General features: G+C 43.4%; 1 protein-coding gene across 6 annotated transcripts in view; it reads right to left on the bottom strand.

Moving 5' to 3' along the window:
• Positions 1–19,009, bottom strand: part of htr2cl1 (5-hydroxytryptamine (serotonin) receptor 2C, G protein-coupled-like 1) — a 122,644-nt gene that overhangs the window by 13,295 nt on the left and 90,340 nt on the right. For 3 of the 6 annotated variants that reach the window (XM_029526754.1, XM_029526755.1, XM_029526759.1), the window contains 2 exons: positions 6,251–6,358; positions 2,541–3,460 (listed from right to left, as the gene is read on the bottom strand). In XM_029526754.1, coding sequence (XP_029382614.1) covers positions 2,541–2,946 — 406 coding nt within the window. In that variant the 5' untranslated portion in view covers positions 2,947–3,460; positions 6,251–6,358. The remainder of the gene's footprint in view (positions 1–2,540; positions 3,461–6,250; positions 6,359–19,009) is intronic. The other 3 variants (XM_029526757.1, XM_029526756.1, XM_029526758.1) reach the window with 2 other exon arrangements.

Here is a 19,009-nt window from a genome sequence, read left to right as displayed (position 1 = left end):
AAGTCGATCTGAGATTGAGCGAGTCAATCAGTTTCCAATCTGAGTTTCATACAGAGAGAGAAGCCTGCAGCAGTAACTTTGATTAAGTTGACCTTGAAGGTGCCTGTGTGTGTGTGTGCGTTCTGTTCTTCCTTCTTCGTTGATGTCAGACCTGGAACATAAGAGCCATCTCCTCTGTTCATACACCATCAGTCTTTTATTACCACTTCTGGAGTTTGTATCCAGCGCCAAGAAAGAAAACAAGCTAAAATAAACCCCACTAATTCCTGACCTGCCTTTATTGCTCAGATCACATTCAGAGTAATTGGAACATGTCTAATTAGTGTTGAACAGTAAACTGATTTGGAAAATGGGCTCAAACTGCAATTTCCCTTTTTCCTGAGTTTGGCAGTGTTGCAGTTCTTTATGAAAATGACTTTAACCCTTTTCTGAGCAGAAATCCACCATCGAGTCAGTCAATGACTTCTTTTTCGATAGTTTACATTTGAAAAGCAGCTCGATGTTAACTGAGTGAACAGCCCAAAACTCCAGCAACATTTGGTTTAAAACAGTGTGGCCAAACTGTAACTGCAGCGCTGCCATGCTGTAAAATTGATTTATTTTCAGGAGGCTAATGCAGATTGGAGTGAACCTTCAAGAAGAGACTGGACTGCAGAAGGCTGGTAGCTCTGGTCTGCTCACATCCTCCTCCCCGGGTTTTATTTATCATTTTCAAAAGACCCAGCCAATGCTGACTCAAGTTATATTCATTACACTTAACACAGAGCCAGAATTTGTGGTCTTGCTTCCAAAGACCTGCGTGAGATTAAATTAAAAAAAAAAAAAAATGCAGAAGGCTCAATTTTTCTCTCCATATATATAAAATTTCTCTGCCTGATTTAAACTTCTTAACTGAGTAATGCCGTAAATATTAAGAATGTCTGGCATGTGTTTAAGTTCATGTCTTCACTTTCAACACAAGACACAATGAGAATGAGGTCATATGTGAGATCACGTCCAGCTGGAGTCTCCTGAAATCGTGACATTTGGTTTACTGAATCACAACGATCCTTATTTCCCTCCAAAAAAGAATGAATGAATGTAAATGTTTTCACTGGACTGGGAGCAAAAGTGTGTTTGTTGCTAAATTACCATCTGTGTCATATTTTGCCGGGATTGTCGTTATCATTGTTGAGTCAGTTTCAAAATATGTGAGAACACTGTGGCGTTTGTCTGGCCTATGACACAGCAAGCCGTGAGGATCAATCCAGTCAAGTACCAGTCTGATGAGCAAATATCCAGGCGCCGTTCAAGTGTGTGTTAGTGTCAGCATAGTTTTTTTTCATATCTGTGTGTGTGTGAAACATTGATTACCGCTGCGAGCAATCAGCAGCAGCGACGTTTTGAACTAACAGATGGACACAGGACGAATACACAAGCGTGTCCACTGACCACATACGGACCATTAAACAGCGTCAACCTTCCCTCTCCTCTTTAGTATTCCTGAGGGGAGCCAGACGGCTACAAAGCTGTGTAGAGAATACAAAATGATTAACCTCTGCTTCTGAAGCAACTTTGTTTTGTACTTCCATAAATTTGAGGTCAAATCTGAGGCTGAGTTATCCTGGGCATCGATGAAGCTCCATAATCAGTGGATACTACGTTTCCCATAATGCAACTGGCTACACCACCGTGAGAGGTGAATACTTCGACTCGACCGTTATGATATTTGAGATGAAACCATAAAAGCTTGCCGACCTTTAGATGTGCTTGATTCTGTCTGAACAGAAGCCGTGACAAATAATGGTTTCAATTTGGTGTCTAGGATTTAAGGTGTTTTCCTCAGAAAGGGCACGACAATCTTTGTGCTCGTTAAGATTTTATGGTTACAAGACTTCCTGAAAACTACCGACGCGTTCAGGAGGGAGAACTGAGCGTACGGAAGTCAGGTTACGCCAACAGTCATCTCTCTCTGCAAAAGATGTTCCATTAGAAACCGCTCCGCGATCGGCTCCGTGACATTTCCTGGAGAACGGCGAGAAAACCTGCCATCCTGGCTTAAATGTGAAAAAGAAGCTCAACACACACAGAGCCTATGAAGGCATTCAGATAACGCAGGTGCTCGTTTGGACCTGGACAGATATTCTAAGCAAGAGCAGCAGCTGAGCAGATAGCTCCTATGATATTGCAATTACCAAGCTGGCATCCGTTGCCTTTTGAGTCAGTCACCAAATAACTGTGCAATGTCTCTGAGAAGCAATAATTATTTCAATAAATGTGCTGAAAAATGATCTGAAATAATGACAGGGAGCGCGTCTCAGTGTGCTCGCAACAGCTGGTGAGTGGGTGGCTGCTCCAGATCAGGGGCAGGAATCTGCAGTGAAGATTGTTCAAATGTTGCGTGAGTTTCACAGTTTCATGATTAGAGTGAGAATGAAATCAGTAATTACAAGCACTTACAACATTTAGCACAGTGCTCCGCGTTGGTTATCTGATATCTGGAATCCTGGGCTGAAGCGAGAGTACCAGTCTAAGAGATGTCTCGGGAACTTGGGACTCACCGTAGAGGATGTTGATGAGGGAGATCGGCATGACCAGGATGCCTACGAGCATGTCCGCCACAGCCAGCGACCTCAGGAAGAAGTTGGTGGCGTTCTGGAGCTTCTTCTCCAGCGACACGGCCAGGATCACCAGGATGTTGCCGCCGATCGTCAGCGCGATGATGACGAGTATCAGCAGCGCCGGCCAGTTTTTCTCCTTGATGGCCGCCCTGGTGACGGGCCCCTCTGTGAAATTGTCCAGACCGCTGCTCATGGCGGCCGCCCCTCCGGCACCCACGTTCCCCCACGGAACAGTTTTATTGAGGTCCAAGGGGTTGTTGCTCGGCCAAGACATCCGGCCTCCCGCTTCCAGCGAGGACGTGGTCGTGCTGAACCCTCCGAGGAGAGCCCTCGCTGGACCGCCCATTCTAAAGAGAGACCTTTTCCAAAGTGAAGCACTCCCTCGGCTTTAATCCACCTTTTTCACCAACAAAGTGAGGGGGCAGCTTCATGAAAGTGGGAAAACAGGGAGGGAGCAATTTAGGAAATGAGATTTAAACTGGGACAAACGAGCTACGGTTGTTCTGGAGTGGTCTTCCAGTCGAGTCCTGCTAGTTGGAAGCAGCAGAGAGTTAAATTTCCCATTTCCTGCCAATATATCGCTGGCAACGAGACATAAGGTGAGTCAGAGCGTGTGATGTTCAGTCACATCCACCTCATGATGTAACTAAGAATTTACCAGTCCCCATTTCAGAGCTAAAAACAGCGTTGTCACATCCACCTCTGCTTCTCTCCATCGCTGTCCATCCACGAGGTCTTTGCTGGATGGTTTCACTCTCGGTGTTTGAATTCGACAGTAAATGTCGCTGGTGTTGTATCTGAGATGGTGCAAGTGCCCTTTCTTGTTCTTGTTCCAGGTTAGAGCTGCGGAGCACGTCGTTCTGCGGTAGGAAGAAAATAACAACAAAATAAATGTGAAACTTGTTTTTAAATGATTCCTTCAAACTTCCCAACGTTCCCATTTACACCTTTCACTCTATTTTTTTTTTTTTTTTGCTTCTTTATATCTTCCTTTCGACTATTCTTCCAACCATCTGTCAATCCACCCACTCAGTTTGTGTCCTTTCCATCGTTCCTTTGTTGTTTGCCTCGTTGCAGCTTGACCAGACCTTTTCATGATATTATTTTTAATCTTAAAGTATACAATCTATAGCTTTCAAAAATAGACATTTAAGAACAAAAATTGAGCTTCAGTGTTTACGTTCTCACATTGCAGTATGTGAGCAGGCTGAGCAGAAGTACTGACTGTCCTCTCCATTTACCCTTACCACTCAGACAGCTTAGTGATTTAACACCTCATAAATGTCTTCAAGGATAGGTGGCATAGTCAAGAGTGAGTGTGTGTGTGTGTGTGGTGCACATACACTCGTCTGTCAGTAAGACAAAGCGTGAAAGACTGAAAACCAATGATCCCCCCCCCCTCACTATGTGTGGGTGCATGTTTAAGAATGAAAAGTGAATGGGAGTGTGTGCTTCCATGCATTTCAATCTTTGTGTGTCCATAAATGTGTGTGTGTGAGATAAAAAGCCAGCACATCTCCAGATGGACTCGGGCCTCCAGCTGAAATAGTTCAGTGGGTGTTGAGTCTATGATAATACAGAGCAGAGCAGAGCAGGCTGAGCGCAGCGATAAAACCTGTTGTGTCTTCACTCTGTGTAGGCATGCTGACATTTGTGTTGCTGAATGTGAGTCCATTGTATCTCAATGTGTGCCACCGTATTTATTTCTCCCAGTTTGGCTTTTTGTTCCTACAAATGAATGTGCATTAATTAAACCATCTAGGTGTGATTGTGAGCGCAAAGGCCATAATTCATTCAGATTATTTGCTTGTGTGTGGGAGGGCACGTTGTGTGTTCATTCTTCTCCAAAAACATCCAATTAAAACAAGTCGTTTGCAGCCTCTTCTGACCTTCAGTGAAATGATTCATGCTGCTCTGCATCCATTATGTTTTTGCAGGAATAGTTTGACATTTTGAGAAATGAACCTGTTCAGAAGAACAAACTGCTGATCAGGACCACTTTCGTTTCCGAACACCTTAACCCGCTCCACTTACGCCTGTGCTGCATCTGTGCTGCTAAATTATTACTTCAGTCTTTGGTTGTGTTTGGAGGAAGGACATACACTCAAACTGAGAAAGTTTTGGACATAAGGAGCCAATATTGATTCTCCATAAGAAGCTCTGGGGAGCAATAAAAACATCCAGAAAACAAAAAAACACAGTAGGACTTATTGACGAAGTTTGGAGTTCCTCTCTTGGCTGAGGAACACGTTAACCAACATTCATTGATCGATTGTCTTGGACACGTTTGTTGAAAGAAAGAAATTGGAATTTGTGCCACATATAGTCAATATGAAGCCCGGCAGAGTGGGGATAGTAAACAACATTATAATCTGAAAATCTGTGTCTATGGTGAAAACAAAACAGAAGACGGCCGCATAAACAACCTTATATAAGGAAAGATGATTTGTGCGTTTGTATATGTCGGACTGTGTGTGTATCCGACAGGCTCCTCCCTATCTGCTCCTCTCAGCGTAGGAAACGCTGCAGGCGAGGCGGTTAAGCAGCCTGATAAAGCAGCAATACATCACAGAGGAGGATGAAGGTTAGATTAGGACAGAAGGCAGGGAGGGAGAACTGAGCCAATCCTCTGATCGCTCCTCCATCCCCTCATTTTGGCCTTTAACCTGCTTTGAATATGTGCAATAGTGCAGACGTGACCTCAGACCTGCCGAGGATCTCGCCGCCGCTGTTGATTTGCTTTTCATCGTGGGCACAACTTTCTGCTGCAGTTGAAGCCATATCTACCTCTGTGATAAAGGTGTCGGAGGATTGAAGATTTATAGTTTATATCCATTTAAACTTCCAGCTATAAAGAGAATGTTAAATGATTAAACAGCAGCTTAAAGAAAAGAAAACGTCTGCAGCAACACATTTACTGCAAGCCTCATTTCATCAATTTCAATTTTCGAAGCAAAGTTTACTGGACCGACCGACCAACCAGCTTCTGTTCTGAAGGTGAGAAAACGAATGATCTAACGTGGCCTGTTTGTTTCAGCCTTTATGATACGTCTGATGCAAAAGAGTCTTACTGAACGAACCGACAGTGCTGAAGGTGATCCATAAACATCAAAATCTGAGTAACGAGAAAATTACATTTTTGTCAATTTTTTATAGAAATCGTAGATATCGTTAACTACTTTTATTCTTTGTTGTTGCACACCTACTTGATGATAGAATCTAAATGATTTGGTAAGATGACAAAAAGCAAAGAGACGCCCATCGACGGTTTCCTGTGTCTGTCAGGTGAGCGGCGTTAGAGAAGAAGTGAAACCAGCACAGCGGTTTCCCGCTAAGAGCGGACGTGGAGTTGCTAATGTTGTGAAAGATGAGACGTCTTCAAACAGAAGCTTTAGAAGCTAAGACAATAATACTGTGAGAACCAGCAGAGCTGCAGAAAAAGCACCGCGCTGCATCGCAAGAGCAACTTTGAAGCAGCTTTTGAACGCTGCAGGTGTTTAACAAAGAAAAGGTCCACAAGGAGAAGCAAAAAAAAAAAAAAGGAACTGCTCCTGAAGAAACGAAGAGCGGGGAAGAAAGAGGAAAAGTTTTACTAAAGAAAGAGGCGGAGAGAAACCATCGTCTCAGTTTCAGTAAATCTGGTCACTTACTTCTCCTCCCGATCGATGGGCCTCCACGATTACAGACGGCGGTGACCCTTTCCGGCGTACTCGGCCCCTCCACACCTCTGGAGCGAGGGATCAGCACCATCCATCTGCCTGCAGCCGAAGACGCAAAGAAAAAGGGAGAAGGCAAACAGATGAAAACTGAAGCAAAGGTGGAAGCGACTCAAACTGCACACACTCCCGCACGCCAGCAACAGCAAACCGCTGGTCAAGATCGAATGATTACTGGGAATAATTGGCACTGAGCAGCAAAAATCGGTCTGAGACAGGAGCAGAACCGATCGAGACGAGCGAGAGAAAGCAAGAAGGACTAAAGTCAAAGATTCAACGTTAATAAATGACAGCCAGTGACAAAGCCAGAGTGATGAATGCATGTGAGAAAAACGATTGTGGGGGGAGTGGAAGGGGGCGGTGCGGAAATAGAATATTAACTGATCACTGCGACAGCGTTTCATATTTTAAAAGAAGGGAAGATGAAAGATTGATGGGACGTCGGGGGATTGTAACTGTGTCCGCCATTTTCATGTGGATTCATTTATATGGCTGAAATATGAGGTCGAGACGACTTTGACCTTTTGAGGACCACAGTCGAATCAGTTCATCCCCCAACCTAAATGGTCTGATCCAGATGTTAGCAGGTGTGAGCTGCTTTTCTGACCAGCAGAAGTCCAGCTTTTTTATTGAACTGCGATAAGCAGTCAGCACCGACTGCTTCGCCTCCACGTTCATACTGATATTTAATTAGCACCTTTGAGTTTATATAGCCGGCGTCTCGCTGGGCAATTTGTACTCTTAACTCCAAAGAGGAGAAAATGGAGGGATGAGCAGAAAAGGGAAGCGAATAAGGAGGATGAGCGGTGAATGGAGGAAAAATGGGAAAATGTCACTCAGAAAGAAAATGAGGCCGATTCGTTTCCGTCAGCAGAACAAGAGACACACACAAACAGGGAGGCATGGATAACGCACACAGACGCACACACAAGTTCACACCGCAGAAACTCATTATGTTTCCTGAATGGCCTCATGGTTAATATTCAGAACAATACATTTATCAGCCACTAGATAAAGAACATGAGAGACATATTAAGTGGACAAGAAATGTGTATCTGAGAAGCTGCGTCCTTCTGAGGGAGATTAAGTCTCAAATAAAAACACAGACTGCAACTTAACATTAGAAAATGTCAAGATGCAAAATCAGTGACGCTCTCGTGGGCACACTGAAATAATCTGCCGTTCCAAGTTGAATTATTTTTGTGCTTTAAAAAAACATTTTGTCATTATAACAAATCATTTGAAATATTATGATTCACAGATTGAAGCCATTCTTAAACGTTCCTGTGTGGTAAATGGAAGATAAGTAATAAGAGGAGTTGAATTTGATAGTTGATTCAGCAAACACGCTGCTCAAGCCGGCTTTGGCAGATTGTCTCCATCTCACACATTTTTTTTTTTTTCCACTGCAGGAACTTAACCTGCAACCCGGCATTTCTATAAATATCCTCAATCTTTTTGCACCAAGTGCTTTCACAGTATTAACGTTTACAGTTTGGCATTTAAATAACTATAATGGGGCCGACTGCATTATGCCACTTACAAGCATGTAACAGGACCAGCAGCTTGTCCCGCTGGGACCATTACAATCTTTACAAGTATCTCTGCAAGTTTTAGCTTTGAGATATCCACTGTCTAATTTCCAGACTGGACTATTGTCCCAGTTGATGCCAGAGACTCTTTCAGTGTCCCCACCTGAGCGCCGCTCCAGCACAGAATGAAAGCCTGTATTCTGTTTGTTTGTCTCCCCGTTGTGTTGGACAGCTGACGTGGAGGTCGTTATTTTAGGTGTGACGTTGACCTCACTGCCGAAGCCGACGCAGACTTTCACTCTCACTTTGATTAAAAGTTCCAACAGAAGAAAAAGGGAGAAGGTCAAAAAAAAACAACAACACAGCAGCTGTCAAAAATTCCATTAAAGCTCGGTTGATGCATTGACAGCAATATTTGGCTCTCTGAGTGCACTGAGTGAAATCCAGCCAATCGGAGAGTAAAAGCTGTTCTTTTCTCCGTGGCGGTGATCCTCCTGAAGGAAGAGGAGTGCTCTGAACGATGTTAACAGCCAAACAGCTTCAGCTTCTGAAGCGGCTCTAGAAAGGTTTTCTCAAATTATATCTGCTGGGAAAGGTGGAACCAATTTTTTTATTCCTCCACTGACGGCAAATTTCACATTGAATATGGTTTTCATAACTATATCAAATATTCAGCCTCCTTTTTGGTATCTATTAAATGATAGCTTTAAATCTTTCAGCTCTCGTGACCTTTTTTTTCCTCCTCCAACCAGGAATTCGTCAAACCATTTGGGCAAATTGAAACGTCCCCAGTTTAACCAAAGCTCTCAGCAGCTTCCCAGTTCTGTGTTGTCAAAGTAATAAATGCAGCCGTTTCCTGTAAGAATAAGACCGCTGGATGATTGATGACAGGAAACATGCAAGAAGGTGAGAGAGGAAGAGGACGAAATGAACTACGAAAAGTGGTTTGTGTGCTTCTTGACTCCAGTGAATAGTGTTGTTGTATAACTGAGGAGAGAACTGTGGCACACGTTTCTGTCAGAAGGTTGTCGACTCCAATGGAATAAAAAGCACTGGGGAAGACAAACATACAGAAGAAAAAGAAGTTAATTAAATCTGACGTCGGCCGGTTCGATTCTCAAGGCGACCTTTTCATGATCCAGGCAAGACAAACTGAATCTGGCTGGAGGGTCGTTGAACGGACGAGCAAGCAACTGTGGCTGAATCCGACAAAAAGAAAACTTTTATCCTCAAAAACAACGAGAGAGAAAATTCTTGCCGCTGTGTAACATCGAACCAAACTAAAGATAAGCTGTGATTGGTCGAGGACTTCTCCCATTATTACCCATAACACCCTGCTTTTCCCTGCTGGTGCGTGCACGGCTCACCAGATGCTTGTCCAGTTGTGGCTTTGCTACATGTTGTGTCTTGGTATGTGTGTATGTGCGTGCTAAAGTCCGGCTGTTTGACAAAAGGGCCCCCCCCCCCACCCCCATCGGAGGAATCTGATTGGTCCAACACACGTCCCAGATGTGCCTGCTAATGCCGAGCTGCCTTTTACTTTTCTGATCAGGCAGCTGGCTGACTGACCTTTTTTCTGTTTTTTTTTTAAACCAAACTTTTGTTATTCAGATCTTTTCCATTCATCTTTTTTTGGGGTGACTGTAATATTTCCTGCCAACTCAAACAGATTTCTCTGCATGCCAGACCCCCCCTCCCGCCTTCCCTCCTGGAAATCCCTGCTTTGCCAGCTTAAGGTGTCAGAGGTGGTTTTATGACAATGAGCTTTTCATTGACTCCTGAAATCCTCTTTGCCTTTATCGCTTCTTCATTCAGCATCAAACGCTGTTTTCCTAAAACCAGAGCATACAACATGACACCTATCATTATCTGGAGGCTGCTGCGAAGTGGAGGTCCAGGTGAGGGATTTTGCTTTTATGGTATCAAGCAGGAAAAAACCAGAGTCAGTCTGGATAAATGCCAGACTTTGTGACGACGAATAAATGTCGCTAAGAGCTGAGACAAAAGAATATAAATCTGAATTCCCGTTCCTTTTTTGCAGATGTTAACTGGAAGTGGGTGTTTTTTTTTTGTTTTTTTTTTTTACTTGACTGAAGAATGCGGCAGCTTTAATACTGAGCTGCTGATTAAACCTGCTGGAGGCTCAGACCGTCTGATCACACAGAATCAGACACCGTCTCAAATATCAGGGTGGCTGCGTTTGGACAACAGACTGCAAAATTTAAAAAAATTATCTAATTCTGTACATTTAAAGGAGACAGTTTGGATCTGCTTGTCTTGCTTTAAAAAAACACAACAAATGATCCTTCCATCTGTCCATCTTCCTGTCGCTGAGAGCGGATGATGGCGCCTCCATCTGCTCCAGCTCACTGGGTTTTAGAGGTGGTGCGACTTGATGTAAAAACCTACCGGGATGCCACACAGATGGTAGTCGTACATGCATACACACGTTCATACATGTATGCTGACAGAAACTCACTGATGACACAACAGTCCATATTTTGTATGTCATTTAAATACATGACAGTCAGTCTCGCAGATCTAAAGCAGCTATAAGTCATTTACTGACTCTGAACCACAGCTGCTGTCCGCCATGCTTCGCTCACTTTGTTTGTGTCCTCCTGGATTGATTGCACAGGAGGTCTGCAAGAGTTATGCACCTGCGGCAACAGAAAAAAGTGTGGCCTTTGCAGCTAATGGGCCAGATTAGCTGTCGGTGGTGACCAAAGCAGAGGTACGATTCAAGGTGATGCCAGCAGAAGCACGACTACCAATGACACACCTTTCAATGCAGCCAGCGCAAGGTGACGGCAGAAAGTCTCTGGCTTTTATTCAGAGATAACAATCAGCAAAGAGCGAATGAAAGGAGGTAAATATATCATCTGTGGTTGTGTCTCTGTGCGTTTTGTGTAATATATTATAAATCAATGAAAGCTTTTTCTCCTTCTAAACACACCGCGAGGACAATAGCTCTTTGACTTACACGTTTTATTTTTTTTAAGGCAACAACATGTGCATTGTGATTAAGTCTGTGTGTCACACTCATTGTGCGATGTTCCCAGGTTTATCTTTTCACTCAAGCATCAAGGTTAACAGCTCACATATGCCGATTCACCTGTAAACACCCGGCATGTCTCTATAAAAGATTGATGCAGCATTTGTGCGTGCGTTTACTTTGTCTATGCAGATGTCACTGCGGCAATGTACGAGACGGACCAGACAAAGACAAACACGGTTATTTATAGGAGATGCATTTTATTACTATGCAGGTTTTTATTCTCCTCCCACATAACCGCAAACAAACACACACTCTTTAGGGAGCACAGTAAGAACATCATCCCCCATCACTGTGATTATGTGGGGCTATAAGCTGATCAGTTATCCTCCTCTAGTTTTCCACTCACACTCTGAGGTATTAAGATGGATTACAACTGTCTGTGTGTACAGTGTGTGTGTGTCTGCATTGATTTAGTCCTGCACTTACAATACATGTGTGCACATTTTGCTCAACAGCATTTTTCTCCACTTACCTAAATTGTGAACGTATATTAATAATAAATAATGACTGATTTATGTGCCACAGTCAGATTAGAAACCGATTTAAAGGTCTGAGCTGAGTCCAATTTGGCGGACCAACTGGTCTTTCTATGATGATTCAAGGAATATGGCTTTTTTGTGAAGTAGACAGGAGCTGCGTTTTCATGCAGGGTATCTTTGTTGTGGCATCTGGAGGATCATTAAAGCTTTATTTTCCACCAGCCTACCTCTGCAAAGTGTTGCTCACACTTAAATTTTCATACCTTTTCCTGGTTACAGTATGACAAGAATGAGCCACCAGAGAAGGAGGACGACGAAAAAAAAAATAATTAGATGTATAAGAGACACGAGGCGGCACAGGGAAGGACAGAAATCGAGAGAGAGAAGGAAAAGAAGAAGAACAAGCTGACAGGACGGGTCTTTTTGCGAGGAAGGCTGCCAAGGTGCTCTTTGCCCTTGAGTGGGCAGCGACACACTCCTCCATCTTCCCTGCTTCCTCCTTTTCTCTCCTTGTCCATCCATCTCTCCACGTGCCTCGTGGTAATCACAGTAAAATTGAAAAGACACTCGAGGGAGAGTGACACATCTCACTCCGTCCATCTCCTGCTCTCTTCATGCTTGACTCTTTTATTTAGAAGATGCTTGGGGAGGACAAGTAGAGACTGGAGGATAAGGGACTAAAAACTGTCTAAAAATTTCCACACCTTTGTAGTATCTAAAAGTCTTCAGATGCAGCTAGAAAGGTCAAAGTTTTGAACTCTGCATTAATGGGTCTATGTGTGAAGAGCCACTCCACTGCAGGGACGGGCAGCATATTTCTTTACTTCCTGTTGTCATGCAGTGAAACAATCATCTGTAGATTGAAATTTTATACCGACTTTGCGTCAATCATCTCACAATATGTGAGGATAACTTCATTTCATACTGAAATGTGGGAAAAAAAACAGGAGAAGATAGAAGGTCAGCCTCATGTTTGTTGCAGAGATCCCACTGAGAGAGGAAGCAGTTAAAATTCTCAAAGCCTGGCAGGCAGAAAAGCAGATTGAAACTATTTTTCTGGTGCTCTCACTGATCCTGTGTAACGGGATAGCAGAGTGACAGTGAAGTTATTCAATGTTGTGGTGCAAATGTCTCTCCTAGAAACCAAATTTAGTGCAAACTGCTGCCTGGATTATGTCTTCTGTCAGATCAGGCGTTACATTTCTGGTTTGGGGGAAATCCTAAATATGTCCTTTGTTCATCTGGTGAGAAAGAGACTCCAAGTACAACAAAGACCGCAAGATCTGAACCAAAAGTCTGGACAGACGAGAAAAGATACCATAAATAAAACTCCACGCTCCCTCCAGTCTTCCTGCTGCAAAGGCATGAGCTGTTGCTGCAGACCGGATGTTTCCACCTCCCTCAGTCTAATGCAGCGTTTCTTAGCTTCAAATACTTTGAAATTCTGCTTTTAAAATGAGAACTGAACTCACGAAACGGCATCCATGTCATGTTGTTTTTGTGCAAAAGCCTGAAGACTTCCAATATGGCTGCTAAATGTAGCCAGTGTGGTGCTGTTTAGACAGAAAAAGAAACGCTTTCAAGAGGTGACCTACTGCGAACCACATGACTCTTTTATTGTGTTTAAACTCTACACATCATCTACTTCACTCTGACAAACCGCAGGAGTTTTTTTTCTTTCACTGAAAAATCATACATATAAAATCGACCTGTTGTGTCACATACATCACAGAGGCTTTCACCCTGAAGTGCAGAAGGACGGACTATTTTTCATTATGTGCTTCCTGCGCTGGAAGATGGCGTGATCGATTCTCCACGGCCCCAGGACGCACACAAACACGCAGGTTGTGTACATCCAAACACGTTGGTGTCGAGGTCGGGCGCGTGTTGATGGATGCCGATGTTAATAGGTGAGGGGAACGGCGATAGCTGCACACACACATTTAGCATTTAGACAGTTCAATGCTCCACAGCAGCATTCATCTCATTTTCCACAGTTAAATCAGCCTTTTCTTTTTTTTAAATCTCTTCGTCTAGAATCTTCTCCTTCACCCCCCTCACATCTCACCGTGAAAGTTTTTCCATGTTCCAGGGAGGAATATAAGAAAAACCCTGAAGATCCCATAAAGGGGGAACGCACAATTTGGCATCAGAGAGTACAACATACAAAAAAATGGGACAGGATGTGGGTGAGCTCCCTCTCTGGTCTCCTGGAGGTTTTGGACTGACCCTCAAACCCCCTCTGATCGCCCCTGACTGCTATCGAGCTGAAGAATACCGGTTGCTGAGTTGACTTATCAGGCAGTGAGAAAGTGCGACGGCGCTGAACGGTGTTATTACGATGTTGATACACAATGCTGTGAAGCCGAGGTGGCTGGAAAGACACATGATACAATTTGTCATCGAATTTGCATTTCATAAACCTTTCAGGATCTGTTCATTCATTTCTTTCTTTCAAAAGTCCTCACTCATCTTCTTCCTTTCATACCGATACCCGAAATATTGCAGCTTTTTGCGTCCTAAAAACTTTTTCCACTTCTCTTCGACACAACACAACTTCCAAGTCAATTAATAATGCAAACGCAATGAGTTAAACTTGATGTCAGTCAGCTCTGTTTCTCTTGTTTGCATGAATTTCATCGTCACTCAGATCTGCTTTATTTCTGAGCCCCGCTCCGTCTGCGTCCTGGCAGCTTTCGAGTTAATTGGCCTTAATTGGCACGACGGGACGGCGTCCAGCCAACGCAAGGCGTGGGGCGGACTCGTGTGTGAGCAGGAAACGTACATCTGCGGCCGGTCTGCTGAGGCGTTTGTTTGTCTCTTAATTCACCTCGATCACAGGAGGAAGGCGTATGCTGAAAACATACGGACCGGTGTTTACATTTGTGGCCGCTCACACAAAGATACACAAAAAGACACACACACACACACACATAGGAGTAGGGGGTAATATGCTGTGAAATAAAATACACAGCAGGGTTTTGGTGGAGGCCTTTCAATCCCCTGAGGCGCTGTCACTCTAACCTTAGAGTGTGTGTGTACTGTTTTTATGGGTATGTGTGCCTGCAGACAGAGTACATTTGTGTGTTTTCTCGTTTAAGATTCCAGCTCCTCTTGTGTGCTTATAAGCCATCCCAGCAGCACAGTTTATGGCCAGTTGAGAAAGTCTGAAACAGTAGCCATCAATATTTAAAGCCACCCATCTTCCTCTAGACTTGCGGAGGAGATGAGATGGGACGAGGGGAGTGGGGAAGGTCAGCCAAGTTTGCAAATGACAAAGAATCTCAATATCCATTACCATCCATGAAGACCAGTTTTATTTGAATACACATGAGGAAGAAGATTTGTCAAACTGAACTTTAACGTTTTGCTAATTATTATTATTGTCATCATTCGTTTGAGGAGCTCCGTGACATTTTAAAGTAATGGTGGTGAATGAGGAAGGAAAAGTGAGAGAGTGTTTGCTGTAGTGATTAAGGAATGGAGATAAATCAATTATGTGTGTTTGCCCGAGGTTAGTCGATAGCAAATTGACCGCGATGGAGCTCAGTGAGATTAATTCATACACAAATACAAACGCACACTACTGTAATTAAACTGAGGATTACAAATTAAATGATATTGGTAATTATTCAACCAAATTAAGTTGATAAAAAAATTTATTTTGCCATCTTGGTAAAGCAATAAATCAGTCAGCTCGGACACTTTATTAATTAATTATTAATTAATTAAGTCTGCCAACCCTGCAAATGTCCAAAAGACCTCCACGAAACACGATGCATGAGACTAAACTGTTATTAAAATTTAAAAAAGGATTCGTGTTAGATTGACGAAGGCTTGCAAATAGAGACTACATCTCATAAATCAAATAGACTTCAACTTGAAGGAGTCGCCACTTGATGGTCATCTGATAGAACGAAGGTTTAAAATTTTTCTTCAGCGTGGCGTTCACTTAAAAAAAAAACAAAAAAAACAGATGATCTATGACAACGCTTTAATCTGAAAATCTGTCGCCAGGTCTCCCTTATTTCCAGGTCTCCTGACAAAATATCTGTTTTGATTTCAAAAGAGTAAAGAGTGCGTTATGAAACCCAGCAGGTAATAAATGGACCTTTATTTCAGATTGTTTACAAAATTTTGTGTCCCAATAAGTTAATGATGCTTCACTCGTAGCTGCTTTTAGCTGTGGGGCTTATTAAGACGATATTCTGCTACACACAAGCCGAGTATTAAAATATGTTAATGTATGATTTAATCCCCAACTTGGGGCCCTTTAATAAATTGGTCTGGATATACTGTAGGCTTAATTCGGATCTAGTGTATGTTTAATAAGATTAAATGCAAAGCCTTTAGCAATTAGCTCATCTAGTGCCGAGCTACATCTATTCACCATTCTGTTGGAAATAATGAGAAAATCTACTTTTTTTTCTGTCCTAGTGGGACAAACAGCTGCTGAATTTTTCTGCACTCAAAAAGGTTGAAAATGAAAAAGAATTGTTCTGGCCAGAGGACACTTTTTGTGAAAATGGTTTCTTCATAACGGAATAAACTTCCAGGAAAGACCGTCGGCCTCGATATCCACAAGATGTGTCCGATGTCGCCAAGAATGTGTCCAAGTCAGATATGAGTTATCTGTGTGACGCACACAGAAGCTAAAGGTGACCCCCTCCCTTCAGAATGAAGAGCAAGGAGGAGTCCGATGGGGTGGCGGCGGTCTAATGTCCATACCGCACGCACACACACACACACACACACAGGAGTCAAATGGATGGCACGCTGGGACGACTGCGCAATAAAGCCATTCATTATGGAGCAGCTTCCTGAGGCGGCCATTAGCGAGGACGAGGGCCTTCCTGTCTGCCACACGCCCATGTCTGCTCCCGTCCGTCCATCAGCCGCTCACGTTTCCCAACCAGACGAGCACACGAGGAATGATGGAGGTGAGCGACGTGAGATGGGGTTTAAGGAAAGATCTGCCTTAAATAGCTGAGGCCGGCTTTAAGCACGACAATGGAAAATCACTGCAGCTCATTCAAACGTTCAGCCTGCCTCTCCCAAAACAATGAATAATGCCTCAAGGCTTTGTTCACTTGAAGGACTTGCGTTGTCGTCTCTTTTTTTTTTTTTTCCCCCTTCAGTTATATTGCAGAGGCGCGTTTTGGATTCCCAAAAACAGGTTGTGACAGTTGAATCCAAAGAGTCCACTGTGCTTTGGAAATTTGTTTTTAGAATGTGAAGAATGATTGAAAGGGGAGGGTGGATGAGAGGAAAGTCGGCAGACAAAAGCAAAGCGACGGGACAAAGGAAGTACTAACGTAATCCAAGTGCAGTCAGTGTCCTTCAAAAAAGGGGTCGTCGTACCCCCGAGTATCATTTTCTTCTTTTTTTTTTCAAAATCTCTATTTCAAACTTGTCGTTTAAAAAAGCTGGTTAAACCAATCAGCTCGATTCAAACCAGCGCCACCTCCGCTCCTCCTCCCCATTTTCATCCATCTCTACAGAAATTTTTGTCCTTATTCGAAGAATGGAATTAACAGCACGTGGGAATAAACACAGTTTATGTTCAGCCATAGAGGATGTGATCACAGATGAGCTGCACTCTTCAGCAGAACTGGAAACGTGGCCGCTGGGGATTAGAAATATAGAAATCATCGCTCTACAGCGTTTCAACTCTTCTTACCTGCCCTTTCTCCTCACAGACTTCTGTTTTTTCTATTCTCACCTTTGACAAATTAACTTGAAGTTCACGACGATGAATCAGACCAGCAATTTACAAAGTTTAGCTGTCACCCAAAACTCCTCCGTCCTCCGTCTCCTCCGTCATCTTAAGGGCAGCAGGTGCCACAAAGTGAGCCGTGAGCCGACGGCCACGACAATAATTGTGGCCTTCGATCTCGACGCCTGGCGTGTAGGTGGCCCTCGATTGTCCTGCTGACGCGGAGTTTAACGGCGTTGAGGAGAAGCAAGGCGACGGGGAAGAATAACTTTATGAGCTCACTGTTTAACGGCTGACTAAAAGCAGATAAGATGAAGAAAACTGCACTTAGTTGGCCACATTCTCCATAATTCTCATTATCTGGATCATTTTTTTTAGATACCTGTGTTGGCAAATCATTAAACTTTTGGAGGTCAGAAGGTCAAGGTCACTTTGACTCAAGGACACGCTGATTCGATTTTGTGGTGGGGGGAGGGGTCAAAGGTCAAAATCCGAGGACACAGTGACTTCATGTTGTCTCAAGAATGTCATACATCAGGAACGCTCTTAAGGAATTACATTTCTGTGTGTTCTCGGGGGCGATGACTGTTCTGTGATTTCAAACCTGACTCCTTCTACCAAATCTGAGCTTGTTTGCCCCCCCTCCTCCTCCCTCCTCCAACTCTGGAGGTCTGCTTTCAGACTTGCCCACCGGTGTTCTTGCCAACAATACGAGAACAGTACAGACAATGTTATCATGTCAGGCACACATGCATAATGTTCCTCCAGCGGGAGGACAGACTTGGCTTCCGCCCAGGTTGTAATTTTTCATTTCCACTGCTTCGGTTGATGACAGAAAAGAAAAAAGAAAAAGACAGCACTACATCTGGAAAAGACATGACAGCATGAGTGGATCCAAACAGGTGAACTCCAGCAAACCCTGAACCTAATCCTAACAATCTAACCTACCTTTCAGCACGTTTAAATCTTCCAGATGGTGCAGTGCTTAAATATAATTGCTGATGTGGATGTGGAAGGATTTGTTTGATTCAAAACAGTTAAAAACTGTTTCACTTATGGGGAAAAAAAAGTCCAGTATCAAATAATTGATGTTTAAATCTTTAATTCTTCTCTTTGGCTAAACTTAAATAATTTAGTGGCTAATATATGAAAGTAATCAGAATTTCTATTCTTATCCTCCAACAACAATCGTCGCTATTTACATTTTGACCCTGACAAAAGCAAATTATTGTAGGAAACCAGGATTTTGTGTTTGCCGTCACATGAACAGCTGCAGAAGAGACTCCTTCCTGAGGCTGGAACGAAATTCACAGTCCCAGGAAAAGATTTCTCTGCTCTGAGGTTCTCTTTGGATTCAATTCAGCAACTTTTACGTGAGACATTTTTCAGGACTTTGTTTTGGAAACATTAAAATGGATCTCTTATGCTGCTGCTACAGATTAGGAGTTTTTGTGCGGCCGTAAATCTCCGTCTGACAGTTCGGACTGTTTTTCCCCTCAGCTGAGTCATTTTGAGCCAAAAGCTCGACAAAGACCTGCAAGATTAAAGATGAGCTCATAAAGCTGTGGACATTACTCAGAGGCGTTGTGCGTTTGTGTGCGTTTTGTCTTCCAGGAGCTGCTCATACACACTAAAGACAGTGATAGTGAGTGTGTTTGAGTTCAGAGGAAAGCTGCAGATGACACACAGAAGACAAAGACTTCAGCATGGCTTTGCTGCCATCACCATCGGCCGGCTTTGACCACCCACCCACCCACACACACACACACACACACACACTCTGTGGGCTTCATGTCCATATTTAATGAGGGCTGTTCAGTAGTTATCTCTCTCTTCGCATCAATTACGCAGTCAACGGGGGAGATATGTTCGATAATTTATGCTAATGTCATCTCTCATCCTCTGTCG

The sequence above is a fragment of the Echeneis naucrates genome, chromosome 18 (genome assembly GCF_900963305.1).
Source record: "Echeneis naucrates chromosome 18, fEcheNa1.1, whole genome shotgun sequence".
NCBI lineage: Eukaryota > Metazoa > Chordata > Actinopteri > Carangiformes > Echeneidae > Echeneis > Echeneis naucrates.
This window is presented reverse-complemented; position numbering and strand designations above follow the sequence as displayed.